This window comes from Salvelinus sp. IW2-2015, unplaced genomic scaffold (genome assembly GCF_002910315.2).
Source record: "Salvelinus sp. IW2-2015 unplaced genomic scaffold, ASM291031v2 Un_scaffold4464, whole genome shotgun sequence".
Lineage (NCBI taxonomy): Eukaryota > Metazoa > Chordata > Actinopteri > Salmoniformes > Salmonidae > Salvelinus > Salvelinus sp. IW2-2015.
The window spans coordinates 8,932-28,521 of record NW_019945734.1 but is presented as its reverse complement, the minus strand read 5'-3'; the positions used below and the strand labels follow the sequence as shown (position 1 = coordinate 28,521).

The 19,590-nt window shown below is 39.3% G+C and overlaps 1 protein-coding gene and 1 long non-coding RNA gene across 2 annotated transcripts; both read left to right on the top strand.

Moving 5' to 3' along the window:
• The first annotated feature begins 5,380 nt into the window (after positions 1–5,380).
• LOC112077342 (uncharacterized) lies at positions 5,381–10,480 on the top strand. The gene is made up of 6 exons (XR_002895404.2): positions 5,381–5,411; positions 5,516–5,587; positions 6,648–6,752; positions 6,811–7,175; positions 10,305–10,349; positions 10,434–10,480. It is a non-coding gene; the product is annotated as an uncharacterized lncRNA (long non-coding RNA).
• A 7,010-nt stretch (positions 10,481–17,490) lies between these two features.
• On the top strand, positions 17,491–19,584 carry LOC112077341 (5-hydroxytryptamine receptor 3E). Its single transcript, XM_070441655.1, has 4 exons — positions 17,491–17,519; positions 18,012–18,222; positions 18,617–18,757; positions 19,211–19,584. Exons 2-4 carry the CDS (start codon positions 18,024–18,026, stop codon positions 19,450–19,452), a joined length of 582 nt encoding a protein of 193 aa, XP_070297756.1. The 5' UTR covers positions 17,491–17,519; positions 18,012–18,023; the 3' UTR covers positions 19,453–19,584.
• Positions 19,585–19,590: the final 6 nt, after the last annotated feature.

Here is a 19,590-nt window from a genome sequence, read left to right as displayed (position 1 = left end):
TAGGGAAACCTGTTTCAGTCTTCCAGAGATTTGAGACTGGACGGAGGTTCACCTTCCAGCAGGACAATGACCCTAAGCATACTGCTAAAGCAACACTCAAGTGGTTTAAGGGGAAAAATGTGAATGTCCTAGTCAAAGCCCAGACCTTAATCCAATTGAGAATCTATGGTATGACTTAAAGACTGCTGTACACCAGCGGAAGCCATCCAACTTTAAGGAGCTGGAGCAGTTTTTGCCTTGAAGAATGGGTATAAATCCCAGTGGCTAGATGTGCTAAGCTGATAGCAACATACCCCAAGAGACTTGCAGCTGTAATTGCTGCAAATATGGGCTCTACAAAGTATTGACTTTGGGGGAGGGTGAATAGTTATGCACGCTCAAGTTCTGGATTTTTTTGTCTTATTATTTCATAATAAAAAATATTTTGCACCTTGAAAGTGGTAGGCATGTTGTGTAAATCAAATGATACAAACCCCCCAAAAATCTATTTTAATTCCAGGTTGTAAGGCAACAAAATCAGAAAAATGCCACAGGGGTGAATACTTTTGCAAGCCACTGTAGATATCAAAACATACATGGTACACCTCAGTTTCAGCTACAGTATTTGAAACATATAATTTATCCAACCACTATAGAAGTATTTCTACAACTTCAATTTTAAATGCAATGGGCAAATTATAAATCAATATCATGTTTGCAATCCTTTCGGTCCATGGGGTGTACATTTTGTTATTTTGATTTCCGGGTCAAAACGGAGTGAAAAAACTGAAAACGAGAGCCTTACACCCATCGAGCCACTTCCTATGGAAGGATCGATTGGTTTCAGGGAGATGACAAAGACATCTACACGTAAATACATTACAGTCCTTACCCAAATGGCCGGTGGTTCGTGAGCAAAGTATTATTCGAGGTAGTTTCCAAATGTTACAATAAGTTTGACTCTTTGTTCTCCCTCTCCATATGTGTACCAAGCCGTCATATCTTGTCAGTCCAGTAGGGACCTTTGTCTCATGTAAGTGTGTATGTGTATTCTGTGTTGTTATTATAGTATATAAAATAATAAATAAATTTGTGTAGTACTGAATAATCAACTTCTTACGTGGTGCCCCAAATTCCTAATGAGTTAATTGTTACATGATTCATTTAATTGGGTAACAATTAAACACAGTTAGTTGATTCGATAAATAACAGTCACCACATTAATGCAAGTCACATCACCCCTCATCCTAAATTTTGCTTACTCTTGTTCAACAGTACTTTGATTAAATCAGGCGTTTCAATTGGGTGTCAAGTGTTTAATCCACTAGATGGCAGTAATTTCTACCATTGTAACCTAAATAAATTGTCACGACACTGTCTCACTGGGCATTTTCTTATGTGAAAGGTTTTCTGCAACTGCATGATGATGGCAGTAGAGTGATAAAGATTCATAGCCCAAGGCCCGAACCTACAGGCACAAAACAACAAACAGATGACTGGGTGCACTTACAAAAAGTCTTGGACGATGTAGGCGTGCGGTGTCAAAGCCTGACAAATCTTGTCAATACAATATAGAAAAAGCCAAACGGATCCTCTATGTGCCCCAAAATGTTTTTTGAAGCTCATTAAAGAAGTGTGTGGTCAATGGTGAGGCAGGAAAAGCCTGACCCTGGTGCGTGTGTTTGCATGTGTGTTCATTTCTGGACTGATGTAATGGATATAAATTCCATTAAAGAAATGCACTAGAAAATTACTATAATTGCTTCAAACCACACATTTCATTATATTATAGCACTGCAGTGGTAGTTTTATTGCTGTTTTAAGGCTCCTATTGTAGACATACTGCCTAGTTGCCAACATAACTTGTAGAATGTGCAACTCAATGCATTCAAGCCTGACTTTTTGTTTTCAGAGCATCTCCACAAACAGACAAGGAGCCAGAGATCATCAGACACCAGTTGATAATTGAAGTACCAAAAAAGCCAGTAGACATCATACTGACAGAGATTTTTGTAAAGTATAAAGTACAACTCATATTTATATACTGAACAAAAATATAAACGCAACATGCAACAATTTTACTGAGTTACAGTTCAAAAAGGAAATCAGTCAATTGAAATAAATGCATTAGGCCATAATCTATGGATTTCACATGACTGGGCAGGGTACAGCCATGGGTGGACCTGGGAGGACATAGGCCCACCCATTGAGGGGCCAGGCCCAGACAATCAGAAAGAGTTTTTCCCACAAAAGGGCTTTTTACAGACAGAAATACTCCTCAGTTTCAACAGCTGTCCAGGTGGCTGTCTCAGACGATCCCGCAGGTGAAGAAGCCGAATGTGGAGGTCCTGGCGGAAGTGGTCTGCGTTGTGAGGCCGGTTGGACTTACTGCCAAATTCTCTAAAACGACATTCGACACGCTTATGGTAGAGAAATTAACATTAAATTCTCTGGCAAGAGCTCTGCTGGACATTCCTGCAGTCAGCATGCCAATTGTACGCTCCCTCAAATCTTGAGACATCTGTGGAATTGTGTTGTGACAAAACTGCACATTTTAGAGTGGCCTTTTAATTATTGTCCCCAGCACAAGGTGCACCTGTGTAATGATATCATAAGGTGAATGCACCAATTTGTAAGTCGCTCTGGATAAGAGCGTCTGCTAAATGACTTAAATGTTAAATGTAATGATCGTGCTGTTTAATCATCTTCTTGACATGCCACACCTGTCAGGTGGATGGTTTAACTTGGCAAAGGAGAAATGCTCACTAACAAGAATGTAAACAAATTTGTGCACAAAATTTGCAAGAAATTTGTTTTTTGTGCCTAAGGAATATTTCTGGGATCTTTTATTTCAGCTCACGAAACATGGGACCAACACTTTACCTGTAGCGTTTAGATTTTTGTTTAGTATAGCTGTATCTCTACTAGAACATGTGTTAAATGTAGTGGTAGTACAAGGAACCTATACTGTCAAGAAGTGAGCAATACAACCATAAAATGGCTAAACAGATACAACAATATGCAACACTATATACATTGCACCAGGAGATGTCTGACTCTTTGCACACTCACTGGACTCTACCCACACACTCACACATACGTTGTCACTGCATCACACACTACATACACATATAGCATGCACACAAAGTGATGTACTGCGTACGGCCCAGTACATCACTGGGGCCAAGCTTCCTGCCATCCAGGAACTCTATACCAGGCAGTGTCAGAGGAAAGCCCTAAAAAGACTCCAGCCATCGTAGTCATAGACTATTCTCTCTGCTACCGCATGGCAAGCGGTACCGGAGCGCAAATTCTAGGTCCAAAACGCTCCTTAACAGCTTCTATCCCCAAGTCATAAGACTGCTGAACAGCTAATCAAATGGCCAGCCTTACTATTTACATTACCCCCCCCCTTTTGTTTACACTCCCTGCTACTCTTTATTATCTATGCATAGTCACTTTACCCCATGTATATAGCCTCCTTATTGTTATTTTATTGTTGCCCTTTAAAAAAAAAAATGATATTGTTAATTTTCTTACTTTTTAACTGCATTGTTGGGTGGGGCATTTCACTGTAAAGTCTACACCTGTTCTATTCGGCATATGTGACAAATACAATATGATTGATTGTCTAGAAAACAACTAGAGTAAAGGGTAACCATGGTCTCGAGTGGTGCAGCGGTCTAAGGCACTGCATCTCAGTGCAAGAGGCGTCACTACAGTTCCTGGTTCAAATCCAGGCTGTATCACATCCGGCCGTGATTGGGAGTTCCCATAGGGCGGTAGGGGTAGGCCGTCATTGTAAATAAGAATTTGTTCTTAACTGACTTGCCTAGTTAAATAAAACAATTTAAATAAACATTAGGCAGACGTGCGTTCTGTTTGCTATGTTGCAGAACGGTTTGTACCGAACGGCACGTTTTCCAAAAATGCTGTTGTACGTTCTTGAACAGAATTTTAGGTATGTTTGCTCCCGTTTGGTGGTGGCGCGAAATGTGAATTAAAGCAATGGATGACATATTTAAAGGGCAGTGGCCATGCTGACAGCGTTCCCCAAACTTCCCTCCATACTTTTTTTACTGATCGTTCAGTACAGCACCGTTTCCATTCAATTGAACGTTCCAGAACGTAAAAACGTACTGACCGCAGCCCTGGTTTCCTTGACACCGATTAAGCCTAGTCCTAGACAAAAAAGCACTTTCAATAAATCATCCCATTGAGCTTGATTTTTAGTCTAGGACTAGCCTCAATCTGTGTACATTAGCAGCAACAGAAAATATTACACTGAGTAGATGTAGGTAGGTACAGCCATAGTGGGGCAAACTATTCTCCAACTTGCCACAAAAATGATGACTTCTCATTCATTATTTAGTTTTATTGTGGCCATGGAACCTTTGGGTCAGCATAGCACCCACCAAATGTAACGTCAAACACCCTACGAGAGCTTTTAAACCAGTCTCTACGTTAGCGTGTACACTTTTAAACATTTAGGATATCCTGTGGGAGCAGCTAGAACCTTTTAGCACTCTGGTTGCTAATATGTCAAAGAATATGGCTCCATTTCACAACCAGGGGCAAATGAGCGAGATTTACTACATTGAAATTAGGACTGGGATTGTTGTGTTTTACTTTTTATTTTATTTTTTACTCTTGAGCCAAAAAACACTCACGTTACATTTTACACGTTACATGTGGACCCCCATAGTACATCTGGTTATTCTCAACAGAAAAGTCTGTAAATTATTCAGTTGTTCCTGATGCTTTCATCAGAGGAAGGACCACCGTGCTAACCCTTCTGATGCTATACATAAATATCAGAGTTACTCTCTAATTTAAACTGRGGGTAGATGCATATGTCCAGACAATTAGTCCACAACCAGCTGTCAAAACAAGRTGCTTTATGAACCACCAGTGAGGAGATAGCAACCTTTCTCCATTACCCAGAGAGAAAGCAGTACCAGTGAAACCACAATGCTTTGTCTTTTTTCAAATAAACCAACTCAATCCCTTTTGTATTATTGTCTGTATGAAGTCTGTATGCTCAACAATATGATAACAGCCTACGGTCTATTGAGGTCCAGTGAAACATATAGCCAACTATAGGGTTTAGAGGCAGCTGGAGGTGCAGTATATCCGCTTCTGACCAGTCACAGTAATTAGTAATTACCTGTCTGTTGTGGTTGTTGTTTACACAAGATGGTGAAATTAATCCGGGGAGGTTCATTTAAAAACTCATTATTTTGGGATTATAGCCAAGCACATCCTGTACAATATCGAATATCATATTCACATGTAGACAGTTTGTGGGGGTGTGCATGTTCTCGTGGGAAACTGCTGTGACAAAATGTTAGAGAGCAGCCTTTATAAGGGTCAGCCCAGGTGAGGCATTGGCTAGAGAGGACAGGAGAAGGCAAGTGGTGATCACTAAGCAGGTAGGTTTTCAGTCCTTCTTCTAACAGTTTCATTAGAGGAAACTCGTCATCATTTCTACTAAGACTGTGCAACAATGTCCAACTGACCATGTACTTTAAGACAGGAGGACGTGTAGGGATGAGACCCATGGACCACAGCATGCTGAAATGTCTCTTCTCTCTACTCTTGCTAACTGGTAAGACATTTGGCTCCATTTTACTCCTCTTAAACAGGCACAAATTGCACTAGAAGAATAAAGTCTTTATCGTTCCTATTAGCAGATTTTAAGTTAAAATTGCAAAACAAGCATTTCAAATGGTTATCGCAAGCTGAAATATTCAAAACATGTTTTAAACGGATCATTTTGACGCACTGCTTGGGCTGTGTGTGAAAAAAATGCAGCACATTGCCTTTCAAACAGATTATCTTACTAAAGTCATGAAAACAATTAGAAATAAAATATTCAAATACATTTAAGTGTATTTAAGCTGTATAACATTTTGCACTAAAAGCTGGCCACGTAGTATGTTGTTTGATCTAAACCTGGTACTCTCATCTCTAGTTCATTATCACTCCAATATAACTGATTTAGAGTACCAGGTTTAGATCACTTTTCACACTTATTGAGACACTACTATGAAGTCATCAGAAATACTCTAAATGGGGAGATGGGAAACTACATTGGATTCGTATTAACGCCCATTGTGTACAATGTCCATGCGTTGTCAATTGGCCGCACAGTTKATTCTGGGTAAATCTGGGACAAGGAGTGCACTCCTTCAATGAGTGAATGGGAGTCAATTGGGCGCCAGCTCAAAAACCCAACATTAGCATGAATTACATGAAAAGAAAGCACAACATTAGAAATATCTTCAGAGATCTGAGATATTTAACTTGTTTACCTAGTTTTTGATTTGTGACACAACGTACTTTTAAAGAAAAATAAACAGGTTATGAGTCTAGGAACAAACTTTCTAACCGCGTGACACAGCATATGACAACGTGAACGCGATTGTCTAATGTGCGGAGCGTTATACGTTCCTCCATTCATTGACCAATGAGATTCCTATCCTCATTTCTTCAAGTATTTCTGCTACCATGAAGCAAGGCAACAACCTTATGCGATAGAATTTAGATTACGTTTTTTATTTATTGGACTGTGGTTAAAATATTGGAAGGCATCATTGGTTCCTAGAAAATCGATATAGAAATCCAATGTATTATTCTGAAATGATATACCTGTCTCTGTTCCACAGTGTCTGCAGCAGACCCTCCATCCAATGCAGCCATTTTAGCTAGTGAAATGACTCCAGGTAATGCATCCAATACATCCACTGCAGCCCAACCATCCAACACAGCCAGTGCAAACCAACCATCCAACCACAGCCAGTTGCAAACCAAACCATCCAACACGGCCAGTGCAAACACAACCATCCAACACAGCCAGTGCAAACCAACCATCCAACACAGCCAGTGCAAACCAACCATCCACACAGCCAGTGCAAACCAACCATCCAACACGCCAGTGCAAAACCAACCATCCAACACAGCCAGTGCAAACCAACCATCCAACACACCAGTCGCAAACCAAACCATCCAACACAGCCAGTGCAAACCAACCATCCAACGTAGCCATTTCATCCAGTGCAACCACACCATCCTGTACAACACGTCGATGTCTGGCCAGCATGCTGATTGCGAAAGAAGCTCTGAGTCAGCCACAGTCCCCATCATGCATCTCAAATATCAGTGTGCCGTTAATAGTGTATGAAACGCTGTCTGTCGTAAGTCACTTTCTGTTCCTTTTAATTGAGTTTTGTACAATGTGATGAGTTTCAGAGATACCCTATTGAGAGTTATCATTATGTGATGATTAATTATACCACAACATTGTTGAAAACTCATTTCTAATTGGCTAAAAGGGCATTCTAAAATGGACATTAAAACCAGCTAACGGGACAGTTGAAAAATATATCGTGCCAATTGGAAAATAAATAGGGACACCTTGCAATCATGATGTATGATGTGCCTACACACGCAGACCGTACTTGCTAGTTACAGAAAGCTAAACCAACAACCACACAAACCGAAATTGGATACATTGTAAACGCAGATACAACGAGGAAGAACTTACCTAGCCAGCATTGATTTGGTTTTTGCAGACTTATTTTGAGCATCTGATGAAAAAAAAAAATTTGCAGTCATGACGGCGGCGCTATGTTGTCAAATCCTCCCACGTTTCTAGTTTGACCAGCTGTTTTCAGCAACTGGTATTTTTGAATTAGGTTCTCATATTGGCAGATTTGCAAGCAACAAAGATTTGCAAGCAAGTCTTGAGATGGTGCTTCAATATATCCACATAATTTCCCACCTCATGATGCCATCTATTTTGTGAAGTGCACCAGTCCCTCCTGCAGTAAAGAACCCCCACAACATGATGCTGCCACACCCGTGCTTCACGGTCGGGATGGTGTTTTTTGGATTGCAAGCCTCCCCCTTTTCCCTCCAAACAATGATGGTCATTATGGCCAAACAGTTCCATTTTTGTTTCATCAGACGAGAGGACATTTCTCCAAAAACTACAATCTTTGTCCCCATGTGCAGTTGCAAACCATAGTCTGGCTTTTTTATGGTGGTTTTGGAGCAGTGGTTTCTTCCTTGCAGAGCGGTCATTCAGGTTATGTCGGTATAGGACTCGTTTTACTGTGGATATAGACACTTTTGTACCCGTTTCCTCCAGCATCTTCACAAGGTCCTTTGCTGTTGTTCTGGGATTGATTTGCACTTTTCACACCAAAGCACGTTCATCTCACGTTCATCTCTAGACACAGAACGTGTCTCCTTCCTGAGCGGTATGACGGCTGCGTGGTCCCATGGTGTTTANTGTCGTAAGTCACTTTCTGTTCCTTTTAATTGAGTTTTGTACAATGTGATGAGTTTCAGAGATACCCTATTGACAGTTATATCATTATGTGATGATTAATTATACCACAATATTGTTGAAAACTCATTTCTAATTGGCTAAAAGGGCATTCTAAAATGGACATTAAAACCAGCTAATGGGACAGTTGAAAAAGATATCGTGCCAATTGGAAAATAAATAGGGACACCTTGCAATCATGATGTATGATGTGCCTACACACGCAGACCGTACTTGCTACAAAGTTACAGAAAGCTAAACCAACAACCACACAAAGCGAAATTGGATACATTGTAAACGCAGGTACTACGGGGAAAAACCTCGCTAGCTAGCATTGATTTGTTTTTGCAGACTTCGTTTTTTGAACATCTGATGACCTAATGTGGTGAGTGATGAAAATACATTGTTGCAGTCATGACGGCGGCGCTATGCTGTCAAATCTTCCCACGTTTCTAGTTTGACCAGCTGTTTTCAACAACTGGTATTTTTGAATTAGGTTCCTATATTGGCAGATTTGCTAGCAACAAACTATTTAGCTAGCTTCTAGCCTAGTGTTTGATATGCAATGCGATCTCCTCGTAATGAACAGTGTTGAGCGTCATGACGGGAAGGCAAACTTTAGCTATGCCAGGCAAAATCAGCTCATTGTTATGGATGTGTCCAAATGAATGTCAATAGAACAAAGTTTAAACAAACACAAATGCAGCTACTTTGCTGTTATTCTGACTGCAGAGATTGTGACTGTGTTAGCCATAGCTTGTTGGCTAACTAGCAAGAAAGGGACAAAAACACAGCGGTGTAAAGTAATTAAGTACAAAGTATTTTAAGTACTACTTAAGTCGTTTTTTTGCGGTATCTTTACTATTTTTGAAAACTTCACTACATTCTTACAGAAAATAATACAAATAATAAAATACACTTTTTACTCCATACATTTTCCTTGACACCCAAAAGTACTCGTTATATGTTGAATGCTTTAGCAGGTCAGGAAAATGGTCCAATTCACTCACTTATCAAGAGAACACATCCCTACTGCCTCTGATCTGGCAGACTCACTAAACACAAATGCTTCGTTTGTAAATTATGTCTTAGTGTTGGAGTGTACCCCTGGCTGTCCATCCATTTTAAAAACAAGACAATGGTGCCAAGACATGGTGCTTTGCTTAATATAAGGAAGGTATTTATATATTTATACTTTCACTTTTGATACTTAAGTATATTTTAGCAATTACATTTACTTTTGATACTTAAATATATTTAGAACCAAATACTTTGGCTTTTACTCAAGTAGTATTTTACTGGGTGACTTTTACTTGAGTATACCTTAATAGAAAGTTACTCAAGTAGACAATTGAGTACTTTTTCCACCACTGCAAAAACGTTGGCAGCGAGCACAACAAATAGAACGAACAACTTGGTCGTGTCCATAAATATCTAACTAATCGAACGAACGACTGGGTCTCTAGCAACAAAAAGATGTGAATGTATGAATTCTTATAAAAAGGAAAATGTATATATATTTTTTCTATCAGTAAATGTGTGCTTTAGTATTTTATTTGGCAACTGTGGGATAAACGCCTCAGTTCTGTACATTACCATGGAAAAATAAACTGCAAAGGGACTTGACTCCGCCTCGTCCCGCTGCGTCGTCCATTATTTCCAAGGTAATCATCTTCTTCTATGATATAATGGCGGTCCGCAAACCAACGTTAAAGGTGCATGCCGCCACCTACTGTGCTGGAGTGTGAGATCAATCACGGTTTACAACATTTCTAAATCATCCTACCTAACTTAGTACTTCTGTGGAAAAAAAGAGCCCTACTAACTTCTAATAGACCCATCCCCAAAATCCCTTCCACCCACCCAACCCTAATGACCTTACACTTCCATCTTTCCCTCTTCAACATACTTACAATATAACACATGCTCCCCCATTTCTTTCCAAGGTTATGTACAGAACGTTGGCATTTATCCCTTATTATCTTCTAAATAGGACACAAAAGATCTCCGCTTTGAGAGTCATCTGCAAGTTATGTTGGTAAGTACACATAAAAAAAAATCTAGAGACATTCAAGTAAATGTGACATTTTGTAATACTACTRATTCTGATTCTAAACTACAGTCTTGGGAAGACCCTGACTTATCGTGGGACACATCAGTCTATCATCANCCGACTGGATTTGTGATACAGTGAATAAGTGAAATAATCTGTCTGTAAACAATTGTTGGAAAAATTACTTGTGTCATGCACAAAATAGATGTCCTCACCGACTTGCCAAAACTATAGTTTGTTTTATAGTTTGTTGGTTGAAAAACGAGTTTCAATGACTCCAYCCTAAGTGTATGTAAACTTCCGACTTCAACTGTAAGTGTATTTTAGCAATTACATTTACTTTTGATACTTAAATATATTTAGAACCAAATACTTTTAGACTTTTACTCAAGTAGTATTTTACTGGGTGACTTTTACTTGAGTAKAAGTAAAGTATAAAAGTAAAATATACCTTAATAAAAAGTTACTCAAGTATGACAATTGAGTACCTTTTCCACCACTGCAAAAACGTTGCCAGCGAGCACAACAAATAGAACGAACTTGGTCGCGTCCATAAATATCTAACTAATCAAACGAACGACTGGGTCTCTAGCAACAAAAAGATGAGAATGTATGAATTCTTATAAAAAGGAAAATATATAAAAAAAAAAAAATTCTACCAGTAAATGTGTGCTTTAGTATTTTATTTGGCAACTGTGGGATAAACGCCTCAGTTCTGTACATTACCTTGGAAAAATAAACTGCAAACTCGTCCATTATTTCCAAGGTAATCATCTTCTTCTATGATATAATGGCGGTCCGCAAACCAATGTTAAAGGTGCATGCCGCCACCTACTGTGCTGAAGTGTGAGGTCAATCACGGTTTACAACATTTCTAAATCATCCTACCTAACTTAGTACTTCTGTGGYAAAAAAGAGCCCTACTAACTTCTAATAGACCCTCCCCATCCCCCAAATCCCTTCCAAACCCCAATGACCCTACACTACCATCTTTCCCTCTCTTCAACATACTTACAACAATATGACACATGCTCCACCGTTTCTTTCCAAGGTAATGTACAGAACGTTGGCATTTATCCCTTATTATCTTCTAAATAGGACACAAAAGATCTCCGCTTCGAGAGTCATCTGCAAGTTAGGCTGGTAAGTACACATAAATAAATTCAGCGAGACATTCAAGTAAATGTGACATTTTGTAATACTACTCATTCTGATTCTAAACTAGTCTTGGGAAGACCCAGACTTATCGTGGGACACATCAGTCTATCATCATAATATGGTTGTCCTGCCTGTCAGCAAAATCTGGACTCCTGAACTCCATGTGACTAATGGGTGAGTCCACTTACAACAGAATACAATAACNTAGAGCACATGGTCATCATGAACACTGTGGTGGGCTGTGAGGTCAATCTGTACAACTACCCCTTCGCTTCAGATTTCTGCCCCATCGCCATCAATGTATGGGCACTTAAAGGTAAGTGCATAATTTCAATCCTCATTCTGTCTGCTAAACAGCATAATTTCAAACCTCATTCTGTCTGCTAAACAACTCTTGCGCACAATTACTTACCAAAGATCTTATTAAAAACAAGATGTTACCAAAAACAACTAAAACGTAGTTTTTAAAAATCTGTATAGCCTACTGCAATTCCGTATATGATGCAATTCAGTTTATTTGTGATCTATGGAGTTGTGACCAATGATGTACAGTGCCTTCAGAAAGTATTCATACCCCTTGACTTATTCCACATTTTGTTGTTACAGCCTGCATTCAAAATGGATTAAATATTGTTTCTCTCTCACCCATCTACACACAATACCCCATAATGACAAAGTGAGAAAGTCTTTAGAAATGTTTGCATATTTATAAAAACTTAAATACATAAATTGAATTTACATAATTATTCACACCCCTTTCCTATGACACAACAAATTGAGCTCAGGTGCATCCAACTTTCTTTGATCATCTTTGAGATTTCACAACAAGTTGATTGGAGTCCACCTGTCTATGTAATGTCCCATAGTTGACAGTGCATATTATAGCATAAAGTCCTAGGAACTGTCCGTAGATCTCCGGGAATTGTGATGAGGAATATATCTGGGGAAGGGTATAAAATCATTTCTAGAGTGTTGAAAGTTCCCAAGAGCACAGTGGTCTACATCATTAAAAAAATAATAATATGGAACTACCCAGACACTGCCTAGAGCTGGCTGTCAAATCAAACTGAGAAACCGGGCAAGAAGGACCTTGGTCAGGGAGGTAACCAAGAACTCAATGACCACTCTGATAGAACTACAGAGTTCCTTGGCGGAGAGTGGAGAACCTGCCAGAAGGACAACAGTCTCTACAGCACTTCACCAATCTGGGCTTTATAGGAGAGTGGCCAGACGGAAGCCACTCCTGAGAAAAAGGCGCATGACAGGTGGCAGAGCTAGGGCGGTGCTTATCAGACCATGAGACATCCCGAAAATCAGTCTTATCACAAAAATGTCTGTAGCGTCCATACAGTTTGGCCTACAAACTGTTWAAATGAGACTCTCACGAACATGACGGTTCTCTCCGTTTTGCTCTACGACCCCCACAAGTGTCACAGGACTCGTCTGAAGTCAGTACAGCCGATTTGCCAACTTCTGTCTGTAGCATCCGAACAGTTTGGGCTACACTAATATGACCCCTCTATGGAAAGGTGAGTCTCTCACGAACACCCAGAAGCCTCACAAGACTAGTTTAAAGGTTTTTAAAAAATGTATGCAAGAATAAATGGAGATAGTATTTAGCCCCTTATTTTAGGCACTAAACTATCTGTGTATCCATGTATGAAGCTGTTATTCAATATGTTTCTATGGAGTCTGTAAAATAATAAATGTTGCAAATACGAAAGTAGACATTAATAAATGCTTCCATTTGTATTTTATTTTATACAATGGTGGGGGGAGTGTCAAGACGGAGGCACGTTGGCTTCAACACAGCGACCCCCCATTAGTCATCTACTGTACAGTTGTGGCCAAAAGTTGAGAATGACACAAATATACATTTTCACAAAGTTTGCTGCAAGGTGCTCCATCATGCTGGAAAAGGCATTGTTCATCACCAAACTGTTCCTGGATGGTTGGGAGAAGTTGCTCTCGGAGGATGTGTTGGTACCATTCTTTATTCATGGCTGTGTTCTTAGGCAAAATTGTGAGTGAGCCCACTACCTTGGCTGAGAAGCAACCCCACACATAAATGGTTTCAGGATGCTTTACTGTTGGCATGACGGTGATGGTAGCGCTCACCTTATCTTCTCCGGACAAGCTTTTTTCCGGATGCCCCAAACAATCGGAAAGGGGATTCATCAGAGAAAATGACTTTACCTCAGTCCTCAGCAGTCCAATCCCMGTACCTTTTGCAGAATATCAGTCTGTCCCTGATGTTTTTCCTGGAGAGAAGTGGCTTCTTTGCTGCCCTACTTGACACCAGGCCATCCTCAAAATCTTCGCCTCACTGTGCGTGCAGATGCACTCACACCGTCACAACTATTGAATTACTCTCCTTGAAGTTCTTGATGATCCGGTAAATGGTTGATTTAGGTGCAATCTGATGACGGCACGTGCTTCCTTGCAGGTAGCCATGGTTGACAGAGGAAGAACAATGATTTCAAGCACCACCCTCCTTTTGAAGCTTCATCTGTTATTCAAACTCAATCAGCATGACAGAGTGATCTCCAGCCTTGTCCTCATCAACACTCAAACCTGTGTTAACGAGAGAATCACAGAAATTATGTCAGCTGGTCCTTTTGTGGCAGGGCTGAAATGTAGTGGAAATGTTTGTTTTTTTGCAATTCAGTTCATTTGCATGGCAAAGAGGGACTTTGCAATTCATCTGATCACTCTTCATAACATTCTGGAGTATATGCAAATTGCCATCATACAAACGGAGTCAGCAAACTTTGAAAATTAATATTTGTGTCACTCAACTTTTGGCCACAACTGTGCAGTATATTAAACACATCATTGTACCTGACACTCAGGTTTGTGGTAACAGAGGCGTTTGGGCCGGTGTAGCATGCTGCAGACCCAATTGGCCTTTTGGGCTGGACACAGTGAATATTAGGGGTGTAATGGTTCACAAACATTTTGATTTGGTTCAGTCCTTGATTTTTGGCTCAGTTTTCAGAAGGGAAAAAACTACCATTATACCATCCTTTGTAAATGATAATAACGATGGACAATCTTTAATGTAGGCTTAAGTTATCTCCCAAATTAAATAAGGTAAATTAATAAGTTATTCAAGAATAAGAATTATCTAAAATGCAAGCTTTTATGTGTTGTAGAGTTCAAGTCAGTAGAGTGAAATAGACTGGGGTAAATGGTTTTAGCAGTATTGCATGACGATAGATGAGAACTGGGGGTGTTATAAAAGCGCACCCGGTGGAAGACAAAAACTGTTTTCCGAGCGGTATGAAACAGGATGAGAGGAGTCAGTGTTTTATTAGTGTGTATGCTGAAAGCAAGAACACTCTAGAAATCTTCCATATTCTTATTATTTGATTACTCCTGTAAGCTTTAGCCTAGCCTTAAAGGGGAAGTTCAGGATTTTAAAACTTGATGTTAGAAGGTTCCTCACCCTGAAAGTAGTCTATGGGCCAGGAGAAACATTAATCCATGGTTCAGTTCTCTCTGAACAACAACTAGAAACTTTAGCTAACTTTAGCCACCGCTAACAAAAAAAATCTATGGGAGTGATCGGGGCAATCGTGCAATTGTCAACATTTCATGGCCAAATCAACTCCATATTTAGTTTGATGTTACTTAAAACCTTTCAGTGATACCCATCCCGGATCCGGGAGCATCCTCATCAAAAAAGCTGACTAGCATAGCCTAGCCTAACGGGACAGGGATATCATATAATATAATTTTCATGAAATCACAAGTCCAATACAGCAAATGAAAGATAAACATCTTGTGAATCCAGCCATCATTTCCGATTTTTAAAATGTTTTACAGCGAAAACACTATGTATTTATATTAGCTAACCACAATAGCCAAAGACTCAACCGCATATTTTCACCATGTTTCTACCGCATAGGTAGCTATCACAAAACCGACCAAATGAGACTATATTAGTCACTAACATAGAAACAACTTCATCAGATGACACGTCTTATAACATGTATAACAATCATTTAGTTTTGTTCAGAAATTTGCATTTTTGAGGTTATAATCATAACTTTTTTACATTGCAGCTACCATCACAAATAGCACCGAAGCAGCCAGAATAATTACAGAGCAGCACGTGAAATACATAAATACTCATCATAAAACATTTATGAAAAATACATGGTGTAACGCAAATGAAAGATAACATCTTTGTGAATCCAGCCAATATTTCCGATTTTTAAGTGTTTTACAGCGAAAACACAATATAGAATTATATTAGCTTACCACAATAGCCAAACACACAAATGCATTTATTCACCGCAAACAGGTAGCTATCGCAAAAAACAGCAAAAGATATAAAATGAATCACTAACTTGAACAACTTCATCAGATGACAGTCTTATAACATCAGGTTATACAATACACTTATGTTTTGTTCGAAAATTTGCATATTTAGAGCCTACAATCCTGATTATACATTGTGAATACGTAGCATCGATTCACCAGAATCTCCAGAGATATTTTGGACACACCTAATCTGACAAAGAACTCATCATAAACTTTACATAAAAATACTTGTTGTATGGCAAATGAAAGATAACTGGTTCTTAATGCAACCGCGTGTTAGATTTTTTAAATAACTTTACCATAACAAACAGCTTTGCGTTATTGCGAGACAGCGCTCGCCAAACGGCAAGAGAATAGGAATCAACATTTTCCACAGAAATACGAAATATCATAATTGGTGCTTACTTTTGCTGAGCTTCCATCAGAATCTTGTACAAGAGTACTTGGTCCAAAATAAATCGTTGTTTGGTTTTAGAATGTCCTTTTCTTCTGTCGAATTCACGCCAACAATGCTAGCCAAGGTTATAACGTTCCCACCCCCTCTTGACGCAAAGAATGGAAACTCCAAAAGTCCCAATAAACGTTGAATAAACTGATAAAACTCGTTGAAAAAACCTACTTTACGATTATATTATCAATGTATCAAATAAAATCAGAGCCGGAGATATTCGCCCGTGTAAACCGAAAGCTTTTCAGAAGCTAATGTCGAGCTCCGCCTCGCGCCTTGGTAGAGAAAGGAAATTCCTGACCTGCCACTCCCAAAACTTCTTGTTCGACCTCATCAAGCTAGACACCCATTCCACCTTCACTGCCTGTTGACATCTAGTGGAAGGCGTATGAAGTGCATGCATATCGATAAATATACGGTAATTGAATAGGCAGGCCTGAAACAGAGCCCCATTTTCAGAATTTTCACTTCCTATCTGGAAGTTTGCTGCCAAATGAGTTTCTGTTTTACTCACAGATATAATTCAAACCAGTTTTAGAAAACTTGAGTGTTTTCTATCCATAGTAAATAATAATATGCATATTGTATGATCTAGTAGAGGTACGAGGCCGTTAAAATTGGGCACGATTTTCCCAAAGAGAAAATAGCGCCCCCTATTGAAAGAATTTGGGGATTGGAGACTTTATTTTTTTATAGCACTTTGCAAATAATGGTGGCACTTCTCTCTGAGACCCACGCTAACAAGACGTCTGTTTGGATATGGCTGCCAGAATGAAACCAAACAGCCTTTTATGGATCTAAACGTGAGGTTGTTTCACCAAAGTGGCTCTGAGATATGTGTTTACAGTAGGCTACCACCACTGAAGAGATCAAAAATGTTCACATCTTTTATTATAGATAAATTGAATGATTTTAAAAAATCTTTTAATTTGTGATCGTTTTTTCCGATCCTCTTTCTGAGAACCAAGATAAAAACAAGAAATGAACCGACAAAAAATGTAATTCTTTAACCCCTGAAACAATAGAGGGTGTGAAGCTATGGTTTTTGTTATAAAGGTATGATCTTTGAATGACTGAACTAGTATCAAATATCTGCCTTTCCAGGTGTGGTATGTTCCTGAACTTTGGGAAAGTGAGCACAACTAGTGCAACCGTGGGGACTGGCTAACCGAGAAGTAAACTCGACTTAAAGGGGCAGAGATGATCGCAACTATCTATGGGTTAGAGGTGCTCGGTGATTTCAGTAGTTTTTTGGGGGGACATGTAAAGATACTTTACTCTCCTATTTTTAAGGGCAAAGCTTAAACATTTACACGAAAAATACAATACACTTAAATAAAAATGTATCTGAATGTTTTCATACCTTTCAGTAAGGTAAGTTTCCCGTTGAGATAAATACACATCCCAGGCTATCTATTGTGTAGATCCAGCTACATGCCACAATTCCAAATGAATGAAAAAAGATTTGCAGTCCAAATTTGCAGTGCGTTTCTTTTCCCATTAATTTGGAGTTAAGGCGTAGTTGGATCTGCACAACCGAGGGTGAAGGATGTGGATTCATTAACATAAGGCTTCTTTTGAGTTCTGAAAACATCTGTCTGATTTTGGAATGTAATGCTCTTCCCTTTCAATTTTAAACAAATGCTATACGTTTAGATGCAACTACTCGAAAACAAATTATTTCTCTCTTGCCTACCCATCTGTCTTCACAGGTGTCGCTGAAAATGCGGTCCGAAAACCCATTTATGTCCCTGGTCCTGCCCAGTATACTGATCATTGTGGCAGATGTGGTGAGCTTCGCCCTGCCGCTGGGAGGGGGCGAGCGTATCTCCTTCAAGGTTACACTGGTTCTCAGCTTCATCATGTTCCTCATCATCCTCAACGACCTACTGCCTGGAGGAGGCCAGTGCAGCCCCATCATCCGTGAGTGTCCTGTGTGTAATGCACCAGAATGAAACAGCATTTTGTTGTAACGGGTGTTTATGTAACAGAGTTAAGAACGTTCCATAAGCTTATTTCACAGCTAGCTTGAAATGTCGCCACGGGAGCTATCAAATTTGATATTTTTCTGTAACTCAATTGTGTGGTATGTTGTCAAGGAAAACGGTCACATGTGTTTGGGAGCAGTGATCCTGAACAGCAACAGTGATCCTATTGATCATTTGCGAGCAGAGTTTCACTATTTCCAGCCCGGTATGTTACAGGGACAGTAAAGGAAGCTATACTGTTAGCAGCACACCGATGTCGGTTTCATGTACACAGTACCTCTCTGCCACCATATAACACTCACACATATCTCTCTCGTTGTTCTACATAGGAAAGCACTTCTGTTTCTGTTTGGTCATCCTGGTGTTGAGCACGTTGCAGTCTATGGTGCTCACACGTCTGGCTAAATGTGGCACTCTCCGGCCCTGCAGCCTCTCCAAGTCCAAAGATTCGCTGCTTAAAGACACAGAGGGTAAACTTTTTCATTCTTCCCTCATCTCAGTTACCCACAGAGCAAGATATATTTTTATGGTTGCAAAAGACATTAACAAAACATCATTATACAATCAGTTATAACCTGACCATGATGTCATAATGATGTTATTGCAACCAGTTTTACTTGGTACCCCATAAATTACTTTCATCACCATAAACTATTCAAGCTGTATTTTATTGATGCACAACCTTTTCATTCTTACCCTTAGCTGCAGTTAAAGCATGCAGTTGATGTCTTTCCCAGAATATTTTCTTGTTACCATCATTTGTCTTGCGTGTACGCTGGTCTGACCAGCTACGCCATTTGATCTTTAATCTGTCACTGAAAACGATGTCATTTTACAAAAAGGTCAATCATTTTTACATCTTTATTTAATCATGTTATATTAATAATAGTTTATCCTTTTTTCTCTCATTTACTTTTGTCTAGAATCCAAGTCTGATATTAAAGCCTCAGAGGAAGAGAATACAGCCCTCCAGAAGGTGGTGAAATTTCTCAACAAAATGGCTGCACAAGACCAGAAAAAAGCTATACACCTTTGCTTTGCCAACAAAGTGGACTTGATCTGTTTCTGTATCTATCTCACCGTCCTCATTGTTTACGCAGTCGTCATTTTATATTTCTCCTTTGGTTCTCAATGTCAGATCAACCAATTAGATTTCTGGTCATAAATTCTTTATTCGCTTTTAACAACCATATTTCAATAAATATTGGTGTATTTGGGTCTTCAGAAATTTTGCGAGCACTAACAAAAAGCTAGTTGTTTTGAGTTTCTGGGTAAAATAAATAGATGTGTTTATTCTTAAGTA

Bases quoted from the DNA above. Each gene is read 5' to 3' on its own strand.
- LOC112077341 (XM_070441655.1), top strand. From the start codon at position 18,024: ATGCGGTCCGAAAACCCATTTATGTCCCTGGTCCTGCCCAGTATACTG. The intron at 18,223-18,616 runs GTGAGTGTCCTG...TGTTCTACATAG, and splicing joins CCAGTGCAGCCCCATCATCC to GAAAGCACTTCTGTTTCTGT. The intron at 18,758-19,210 runs GTAAACTTTTTC...ACTTTTGTCTAG, and splicing joins GCTGCTTAAAGACACAGAGG to AATCCAAGTCTGATATTAAA.